The 11165-nt window shown below is 36.6% G+C and overlaps 1 protein-coding gene across 1 annotated transcript in view; it reads right to left on the bottom strand.

Moving 5' to 3' along the window:
- Positions 1–6267, bottom strand: part of CCSER2 (coiled-coil serine-rich protein 2) — a 56049-nt gene extending 49782 nt beyond the window's left edge. The window contains exons 1-2 of the mRNA XM_009702670.1: positions 4798–6267; positions 3683–3885 (exon numbers count right to left, since the gene is read on the bottom strand). Coding sequence (XP_009700972.1) covers positions 3683–3885; positions 4798–6235 — 1641 coding nt within the window. The 5' untranslated portion in view covers positions 6236–6267. The remainder of the gene's footprint in view (positions 1–3682; positions 3886–4797) is intronic.
- Between the last annotated feature and the right edge of the window lie 4898 nt (positions 6268–11165).

Genomic DNA, 11165 nt, shown 5'->3' with positions numbered 1-11165 from the left:
CTGTAATTTAACTCTTAATTTTGTTTGCAAGGCTTTTTTGTTTGTAAATAATTGTAATGTAGGCTTCATTTATAACTACTCACTCAGTGGCAGAGAAATGAAGACACATTTTAATTATAACCTTTGGTCCCTGACCTAAAGTTAGCCAAACAAAGAACCCCCACAAACAAAACACATCAGAAGTTGTACCTCATGTTGTTGAGCAGCTTTCTGCCATGCAACAGTAAAGCAGCTAAGTGTTAAAAGTAGGTAGCTGAAACACAGGACATGAGCAAACAGTACAGCTAAATGTTAGGTGAGAATACATCTAGACAAATACTGTCCATGTTGCTAATTTACAGAGCCACCACAAATGCTCTGCTAAGCATCAGTCTCACACAGAATTGAGCAGAAATAGAATCAGTGATTTGATGCTTAGCAGCAAAGACCAGTTTTTGAAAGAAGTATAAGGAATACCAATGAAATGAATGCTTAAAAGCTTGAAAGGAGTTAAATTCTTACAATATTAACCAATTGATTTGTTGCCTTCAGAACTGGAAATGAAACAGAAGTAGGGACAGTGGAATGAGATATTTTGTTATACAACTAGAGAATAAAAACATTTTTATTCTGACAAGGCCTCAAAAAAACCACCATGTCCTACTCAGCTGTAAGCCCCCATGGCATTGTCTTATGAGAGGTTATTTAGATTTGTATAACTTTTAAACCTCCAACATTGGATTGCACATTTTTTCCATAGTTGTTGGCTCGGTGAAGAAGAACAGAAGAATTGTCCTATAAGAGGCCAAATTTATTTTATTTTTTTCCACCCTTACGTCCTTAAAGGCAAGCTCTAGTGAGAATAGTAGATACCTGCTTTTCTTCTCCCAAAAAAACGAAGAAAAAGATTGAGTAGCCAACAAGCTCCTTCTATTGTCTTTCTATTCTGGTTGCCATTCCAGAAGCCTAGTTAAAATCCCCTCTGTAAAAGCTGCCTTTTCAAAGATGCTCAAAACCCTTCTAATATAAGATTGACCATTAAGAGCTGCACTGCCATCTATAGAAAAGTTCAGGAAAAGCATTTAATATTTGTTGATACAAAGGATGATACACCTTAAAAGACTAAAAATACAACAGCAGAATGGAAGTTAAAAAAAAAGGTGAATTTTGCACTAAACACTACCAATTACTGACCATCTAATTACTAATCTGAATTGTTATTTAGCCACACTGCTGCTTCTCACCCCAGCCTGATGCCACAGTAACTCCAGAACCAACTATCTGCTTTGGAGATTTCCCTCAAAATATTAATTCCATGGGGCAGTCAGGCTGGCTTTAGCTCAAGCACTCAAAATTCTTACATCTGACTCTTATCAATTGGATTTTGATACACAGGATTTAACTGCTTTTACCCTAACCACACTAGAGGATAGAAACCATGTAATTTGATCACTATCTCCCAGCAATCAAAACATCTCACATGCTGATTAATCATAGTAATTATTCTCAACACCTTCAGTTCTATTTTTTCAACCTGTCTTTATATTCATTGCCTGCAGAGAAAAGGAAAAACATGGAACAAAAGCTTACGTTAACCTACCCAAGAACATAATTCTTCAGAAATAATGAAAAACTGTATCAGAAATTCTTCTGCATCTTCAGATTAAAAGTGATCAGTGTTTAATCCTTAGGCTAAAGAAATCAAATGTATAATGCTTTCTACCAAAACCAACAAGCACAGGGGAAAAAAAAAAAAAAAAACAACAACCCACACCACTAAAAGGCAATTCAACAGACATTTCAGAGCTACAATTTCGCCTCAAAAACCAAGCTGACTGAAATACGTTTCTGCCTTGTAAAAATAAAAGATGTATTATTGATGTTTCTCTCATTTAAGATAAAAATTCACAGTACAGTAAGCACTGTAATTCTATAATTCTGCATCAGCACTAACAGGATAAAAATCAAAATGGGCAGAAAAAACACATGACTTTCTAGATTCAACAGTAAGTCTTACTTACAATCACTTCCTTTGCCCATTTCCTCAAAACCTAGTATGTTCATTCTTCCATTTTTAAGCCCTCTATAAAAGCTATTTACTTTCAATAAAGGAAGCAATAAACCAAAATAGTGAAAAAAATATCAAAAGCTTCTAAAGCACTTCTGCTCCACAGGGTTTACAACAGCTTCTGTCAATCAGAACACTGATTGACTACCAATTCATACACGTGCACAAATTAAGACATGGAGGTCACATGTATCAAAGTCTTAGATACATAGTCTAAAAGCACGGGAAAGTAGTGTCTTTCGTTTGTTTGATAAATTACACTGTATGTATCAAATATCTACATTTAAAATTTATCAAGGACAAAGTTTAAAAACTTCCCTTTTTTCCTGGCATGTATATACATGTGTCTGGGGAAAAGAGTGTTTGCTTTTGCAGTGGCCTACATTAAACTTCTTTGTCCCCTATAAACATCAATAAGGCTACAAAGCTCATACTGGAAGAGTCTCAAACTGCTTTTCCAAGCTGGCCACAATTACCACGAAAAGTTAATAACCATTTCTAAATTCTTTTAAGCACTACATCCCAACATCATAATTTAAGACAGAAAGCAAACACCACCACAAGCAGCTGAAAATATATCAAGACTTTGTATGTAGTTACACACAAAAATATAATTGCATAGCTAAGACCAATTTTCAGGAGAGATCTCTGCTGTTCTGCTCTTGGGCTACAGCAGACAACCCAACTAAAATTATAAATCAAGGTCTGAGTAGGTGCCACAAACCCGAAACTGGCATCTGCACTACTAAATTGGCAGTGGCGACACAGTATCTAACACGCCTGAAACATATGAAGCATGACACAATGATTATGCCAAATTCTTTTTGTTAGAAGTTCTGATTGTTAGTATCATGTTATTACAATCTGATTTGCTTAATTCAAAAGTCTGTTCAGATAAAGGAATATGAACAGTGAAAAGCAATGAAGGACAGACAGACAATATTTTCCTCACGCCCACCAAAGTGCCAAGGCTGGCTCCCTGACCTCAGCCGGAGAGTCACTGCACTGTAACAACTCTGCATCCATTCTTCGGACTGAATAACGTTTCTTGCGGATCAGTTATAAGTTTAACAATAAGAAAAAGTTGATTATGCATCTTGTGTACCGCATTTGAGACATACAAAGAGGCCTGCTACAGTAAGCTACAGTCAGGTACCCACCTCAAAGATTCTAGGCTTGAACGAACTGAGAAATCAAAATAAGTTTCAGTTCAAAAGGGTCCTATAAATACAGAGTATAGAAACAAGACAATGGAAGAAGTCAGATAGGCGATAGCTATTTTTTTGCTTTTTCACTCCTAGGTTTAGAGGTTGGTAGGAGATATTTAACCTATCATTTGCAGAAATTAATTACTTTATTCTTTGTGAGCACTACCATGAGATTGCATAAGCAAGGACCTGTTCTGTCCTAACTCGAGAATAAGGGGAAAAAAAGTGCATGCCGACAGCCTAATCAACATCACTTCTCCAAAAGTAGGAGTCCCTAAACAAGATGTTTCAAAAAGCTGTCAACTACAGAGGAAATAGGAAACAATTATCAAGTAAAAAAATACATTAATTCTGTTTTTAAAATATACTTAATAAGCAATAAATGAAAAACACTATAATTATGCAAGTTATGCATATAAATACATACTATGCTGTTCATTTCAGAAGATTCGTAACTTCCACATGGATGGACACTTCCAATAGGTTCCAACCCTTCTTCATCCCACATATACGTGCCATCAGAGCTGTCAGATGGAGAAAGCTCAAAAGAGGATCCAGCTCTGTAATTCATCTCTGGAGAAATCACATTCTCAGCTGTATGCTTTGTGCTTTCACTGTTGTCATCCACTGCTTAAAGAAAACAGGAATAGTTAAGATTCCAAAACCAGGAATAGTTAAGATTCCAAAAACAATCCAATATTCCAAAAATAAGTCTTAAGATGTGTGTTACTGGTGCGTTAACTTTTCTGAAACCATACTGCAAGAGAAAAACCTGAAAGCATTCTACAGTATTGTTCACTCATCCTAGAGGGGGAAAAAACGCTCAAGCTGGTTTGGTAACTATTAAGTATCCTTCCAACCTACACCTTTGCTAGCCTTTTACACTTCATTAATTCACTCATCATGAAAGCTACTTTCTAGAATTCTGTATCTTTTTAACATATTAGAAGGTGGGTCAAAAAGTATATCCTTCGGATCCAATCTTTCAACTAGCTTCTCTGAAAAGCATGTACTATGAGAAGCCCATCAGAGATTCAAAAACGTGGCTTTTAGAAACATCTTCTGTCACTTGAACAAATTTTTAAAGAACTGAAAAAAAAACCACCCCCAAAAAAACCCAGTGATATCCCTATTTATAATTTAACTGATTTAGTTAGACGTCCTCCACTATTCCCGCTCTTCTCCACCTACAGAGGTGGAAGGGGCAGGGAGAGGAGAAATTTCCTTAAAAGATCAGCAGCCCAGAGAAATTAATGGCAAAGCAAGGATATGAGGAATCCCTCAACCACACCGCAAGCGCAGTTAAAGGAGGTATCACACATTCTTATGCCAAGGAGAAAAGAGCTCTTCAAAGTCATGCTTGGAAAAGATAATTCACATGCAGAAAAAGCACTGCAAGAAAACAAATGGGCCAGCATAGAGCCAAGTTCCATTCTGAAACAACTCACAAGCAATGGGTAATTATATAAAACAACTTAATTACAGTTAGAGAATCTTGATATAGTACCTAAAATTTCAAATGGAATGTAACAAAGTATTTACCAGACACATTTATATCAAGCCAGTCATCAGTATTACAGCAAGTTCCTCCACTTTCCTTGAGAGAAGTAAACGGTTCAATTGATGTTATACTCCCATGCTCTAATTCTTGAAGGCAGCTCTCCTTTTGCTGTATTTCTATAGTTCTGTTTGGGTCTTCTATATCTATGAAGTCATCACTGAAGTCTTCACTCAAGTCATTTTTTTCAGAGGATGACAAAGAAGATATAGATATTTCATCTCCATCATCACTCATACACATGACTTTTGACCCATGTTTTCCCATACTTTCATGCAGGCCCTCATCAGATTCTGTTCTTTGAGCATTGCTCTCTATAATACTGTTTTTCTCAATTGCTCTATTAATATTTGCTGAAATTTCAGAGTTCTCCATGATGCATATGTCAGGAGTTGTACTTTTCCTGCCATTCACAACAACATTTCCAGCAAATCGTTGCCTGGTAGGCTTCAACAGAGAAGGTCGACTTAATCTGTATCCAAAAGAAGGTCCTGACCCAGATCCATTTGACAGTGGGGGCTTCTTTGAAGAAGGAGCTGACACACCAGAGAAGGGTCTGGTAAATCCATACTTCATTGGTTCATTTCCATTGGGTACATCCAACTGACGTGCATTTCTTGACAACAAAGTTGACCTCTGAGATGTCCTGGCAGCTAGATTTTGACTGTGATAAGGCCTTGTAAGATCCACAGCTTTATTAAAGGAATGTGACCTGGTTAAAGATGCGGTGGGAAGGAAAGAATTCTGAATGGAATGTGAAAAACTTTGTGATCTTACCATTTTTTCACAGGAAAAAGCCTTGCTATTGTCTGTAGATTGTGCCAGGCTTTCTCCTGAACTTGTCCTTGTGGCACTGGAATTAGCTCTAGGTCTCTGCAAACCTACCACCGGCCTATTTCCATAAAATCCATTTAAATGTGATTTTGGAGCATTGAGTCCAGAATATGAGGTCCTTCCTGACAGGGTACCTTTGGCGAATTTTGCTGAACTAGAGAGTCCAGGCAAAGACTTTGGGTTTAATTCCTCAGTAGAAGATACGAACATATTGGTTTGCTTTGCTGCTTTTGATGCAACCGAAGCAGTACTATTCAAACCCACCCTGAGCACATCATTACCCAATGCTCCTTGAGACTGAGGATACTTCTCAGAATCAATTAATTTTTCATTACAGTTATGTTTAGAGTTGGCGTCTCTTCCATTTTGATCATGAAGTTGATATTTATTCGATTTTTTCCAGTTGAAAGAAAAGGAAGACATGCGAACAGTGCCATTGTGCTTGCCAAAATTTTTGCCACCATTATTCCCTGCTAAACTAACAGCCGTCCCATTTGGCATAGGTTGCAAAACACTTCCTAAAGTTTTCGTTCCATATTTTGGTAGCCTGGAAACCAAAGATGTCCTGATTTGATTTTTTTCTTCCATGAGCTATTGGGTACATTGGTCCTTAACGGGTGCTTGAATCTAAGGAAAAGAAAAAAAAAATATATATTAGACCCAAATCAACCACACATTAAACAACATAATTTTATATATGTTTGCATCTATATGTTTGCTACAGTCCTGCGCCTAACTATATCATAGTAATACAAAGTAACCCATACAAATTTTGGGAACTTCAGAGAAATACCTGTCATCAGCAGTTATTTGGCAGTAATATGTTACTTAGGTCACAGTTCCCTCCCGCAACTTTTGTTCTCTAGATAAATTGCCTTTTTTTTTTCTCCCTTTTGAAATATATAAAAAAAAGTTTAACAAGAGGTTGGCTTTTTTTTTTCATTTACTTATTTCGAGCAGCAAATTGAATTTTTCAAATGTGTTACAATTATTAAATTACATACCTAAGACTTCATATTTTAAAAAATCCCACAAACAGAACACAGCACAAGCCTCTGGTCAGCAATGTAAAACTGCAAAAACTATAATGTAAGATCTGACTAAAAGCCGATTTTTGGAAATTTTTTTTTTTTTCAGTTTCCCCAATGTCTATGTTATGAGATCAACATAATCACTCCTCATCCACCTTCACCACAGCATTTTTTTTTTTCCAGATCTTATCGGTATCCTCAATTCAAGATGAATATTCCTAGCCATTTTTTCCTCTTTGCATGGAAACTGTAGCCTATTTTGGACATCTTCTTATTCAGGTACAAGACTTGAGGTACATGGCAACAGTTGCCTAAGTCAGTGTTAGTAAGTGAATTCAAAAGTTTTATTTCTGTGCAGTGATACATGAACACATAACCCTAGCTACAAAAGTATGAGATTAAAAAAAAACAAACCACCATAGCATTCATGCATTCCCTTGTACCTTGAATTTCGCTCCCATCCACCTGATTTGGAATACAGGGACTCCACTACAGTCTTTAACAAAGATATGACATATCTCAACTCATGTCATTTTGGTCTATTTTATAACACACTTATTTTATAAGGCCATACCTGCTTTACAGACATATCTTTGCCCCAAAAATTTTTGCCTTGAGAACTCCGATCTCCTTGCTTTGATATACTGCTTTTTGTTTCTTCCACACTCACCTACATATCTATCCTACTATTTGGACAACTAATTATGTCTGTATCACCCTTTTGTAAAGCACTTAGTCTGTTGTTTTGCCTGGCTATACAATACAAACAACTTGTCTAAATGCTATTATTAAAGACTTGCAATTCAGACAATAAGGCCTTGAGAAGTCTCCAAGTTTCAACGTTGCATCTTGAGACAACTTTTACTCTTGTATTACATTCTGTATTTGCAAGACCAGGTTTCTGTTTTTTTCAATACAGTTGTAAAAGGGTATCTTGCTTCTGCTAGCCTGGATTTCATGTGTCCATCAGTTCCACCCACGGGTCTTACAGTGGTGTAAGAACACAGAATTTCAGTCATTCATATGTTATTCCTTGAAACTATTATCTGTGTTTCTCTTTTCACAGACCTACACACAGGTGGCAGGACTGGAAAAAAAAACTATGAAAATTTTTAAACCATGGCAATCATGATGAGAATCAACACACAGCTAGTAACATTATACTTATGGTACAGAAAATATCTTGTGTAACCCCAGCAACCATTACCTTAAAGTAAGTCACTACCTAAGCTGCAAGACCTCGCTAAGAAACACTTAAGATAAACTCAAAGTGGCATTAAATTCATGCAAACTGAAGTACCCTTAGAATTTTGTAAATTAATAGGATGCCCTAGAGCTGTACTTCTGGAAGTAGATCTACATTAAAAAGATACAAAGAGAAATATACAGACATGGCTTTTTAGGGGCTCCTAATGTATTGAAAATATCAGAATCCACATCCTACAACTGGTAGAGCACATTTCTGTTTAGAAACACACAAATCCAGAGTTTTCCAATACTAAGTGAATTCTTGCACACCGGAGACATAACCCTCACCTAGGCATACAAAGAAACACACAAGTATTTCCCCCCAGCAGCAGCAAAACATTTAACTCATTAAGTATAACACATGCCTGTATGTGGATTTAGGTGGCTAATGTTAGACTTCTCAAAAACGCTACGACCAACATCATCTGCTAAGAAAAGCATTCACAGCATCTCATTCATGTATCTGTACCCATAAAAGAGAAACTTGCCTACAGTGTACCTGTATACATTGCAAACAAAAAAATCATTATGCTTTCATATTAAATGTCAACACCAAAGATACTTACTCTATGTCAAATATATACAGTAAAGGCAACAAAGTACTCCTTTTTAAATAACTCCATGCATAAAAAATGGCCTTTAACATCAAGATGAATTCATTCACAGCAAGGACCATACTGCAGATCCATCAAAAGATATCCCAACTCGAACAAGGCTCAAGTCTCATAAAGAAATCTTCCAAATTAAAAAAAGTTAAATTAGAAAGCTGCTAATTTAACTTTCGTGCTTTATGGATAATTCCCTTTTCACATCTGTCTACCATCTCTTAGGTGACTGCAAAATTTAAATGAGGCCATTTAATTAGATTACTTTAATCCTCCATCACGTGCTGCAAATTAAACTTGAAAAGACGACCTTCCAGTTCTCTAGGAAGGGTGCTTGCTCATTTATCCTTAATAAAGACAAAACATTATCTTCAAGAAAACTGTACTGATTGCTTAAAACACTTCAGATAATTAAATTAAAAGACAAGCAATACTAGTCTGTGTTTTATTAGCTACATGACTAACTGTGTCACCTTTTCAATTCTAGGTTTCATTTGTTTCATTGAAATACAAAGCCATCAAAAAACCCCCAAAACATAACAGTGTCATGTCGAGGAGACATTACTTTTCCCAGAAAATGGGAAATTTTGTTATTAAGTTCTCAAACATCCTCAATCTTGACATATATTTACTACTAGAAATTACACTACCCTAACAATGAAATTCCCTTATCAAGTACAGTACCTGCAAGTTACAGTACAATTTCTGCAACCCACAAAACTCAGGTTCAATACAATTTAACTCATATTCTGCTGTATTATAAAGAAAGTAAAAGTATTTTTAGACTTCAGCAATCTATGGATTTTTTAAAACAGACATTTGGGCAGAAAAAGTCTTACATGTTTTGCCTTGGGAAATTCATTATCTAGTGCACACAAGCCTAATCAGGAATTAAGCTAATTATAAAGAGCCTAGTCTTACATAATGATCCAGGGAAAAGGAATTAAAACTTACAGACTCTCTCTGAAGTATAATCTGAATTAACTGAAAAGCTGCTACATCCTTACCTTCAAGGATATTCAAGATCCTGGTGATAAGCGAAAGCATACTCATTCTCACTCTCCTTTGTGCTTTCTGTATAGGATTATTTACACTTCAACAAGATCCTCCAATGTTAGTTTTAAAAATGAATGTTCTGTTTGCTAGTTATTTCATTCACAGCCTGTTTCAACATCACCAGGAAGGCAGTTTCCTATATATTAGTTTCTCAGCAAAGCTGAGTTTTGCATCTGAGACTCTGCCCTACATGTCAATGATTACTACAGCACAAGACAGCTTAAGGTTCATACATTTCAATGTCTGGGCACTTTAAAATATTGCGATCGCTATGATCTATGCCATCAGAGAGCTAACAGCATTATCAAGTTCCAAACAGATTACTATGAGTGGGACCAAATTCTCCTCCTATTGTCATAGCAGCATAGAATAAATAGCTGATAGATGAAACATATCTGACAGACTGGTGACAGACGAGAGCAATTCTACAGAACTATTGCTATGCCAACAGTTTCAGATGTGTGTTTCATTCTTCTCAAGATCACCTACACAGACATACTGAGTAGCTAACTCAAGATGCTGCTCTTAGAAGAGCTTCCTTCAGTGTGAAGACTTTTTCTTGAGGCATAGACAAACATAAGTTTGTGTAACAGGATTGTGCTGGAAAACCAAGATACTCAATACCTCCTTGCTGCTTCTGGGTAACAAAACCAGTACTTTCTCGTAGGTCTATAAGAAGCTGGCAGCTGCAGCAGTACACAAGCTTCCTTATCTACTCAGAAACATTATGTCCATCAGTGTCCATATATCAGCAAACCCCAATTATTAATCAGACAGTTTTTTGGTATTTGGTGTAGGCAGACTGACAGAAAAACTGCTATGAAGCTCTGTGAATAAATAAATTACTCGTATTTCTACCATCACATGCTGGATGTTACTGAAACCAATGAAGTTTAACAACCACATTTGCCAAGCCAGACCTTATACTTTTATTATTTGCCTTCCGCAGAAGGCCTAAGAATTAAGATACTATCTAATTCTATGTGTTTGGTTCAGCGACAGGTGATCTGAAGCAGCAGTTTACCAATATTCATGCATATTTATCTTGCCAACTCTATGGTGCCAGAATTTCCAGTGACCTTCATTCTCTTCCCTAGAAAACAAAAGTACATTTTTGGTATACAAAAACAGCACGGACAGGAAGGTGAGAACATTCCTCCAATGGTAACCTAAATTATCTGCTCTAGTAAAAAGTTTACGTGGCCACAGCATTATATTAGGGCAAAGAAAACAACTGCCCAAGCAGTGCAGAAAATGAGTGAAGCCTACCCTTGGGAACTGAAGAGCAAATGGCAGGCAAGGAGCAGATGGCTTGAGGCCATCATTAAGTTAACAACTAACTACCTTAAGTAACAATTATATCCTGTTTTCTGCACCACAATTCAAACAGGAGAGGCCTGCTGAAATCTGAGACACAAGACCAGCTCTTCAAGGTGCCGTGGGCATGCTTCAAGACAGCTGCTCCTAAGTTCCTCCTGCTGGTTTTCATGGTAACTAAGATGCCCTCCACACACACACAAAAAGATACAAACTTGTCAATTTGAAAAAAAATATTTTCATTTACTTTTAATCATTATC

This window comes from Cariama cristata, unplaced genomic scaffold (genome assembly GCF_000690535.1).
Source record: "Cariama cristata isolate BGI_N322 unplaced genomic scaffold, ASM69053v1 scaffold32466, whole genome shotgun sequence".
In the NCBI taxonomy this organism is placed as follows: Eukaryota; Metazoa; Chordata; class Aves; order Cariamiformes; family Cariamidae; genus Cariama; species Cariama cristata.
The sequence above is the reverse complement of the archived record's forward strand: the minus strand, read 5'-3'. Positions and strand labels throughout refer to the sequence as shown.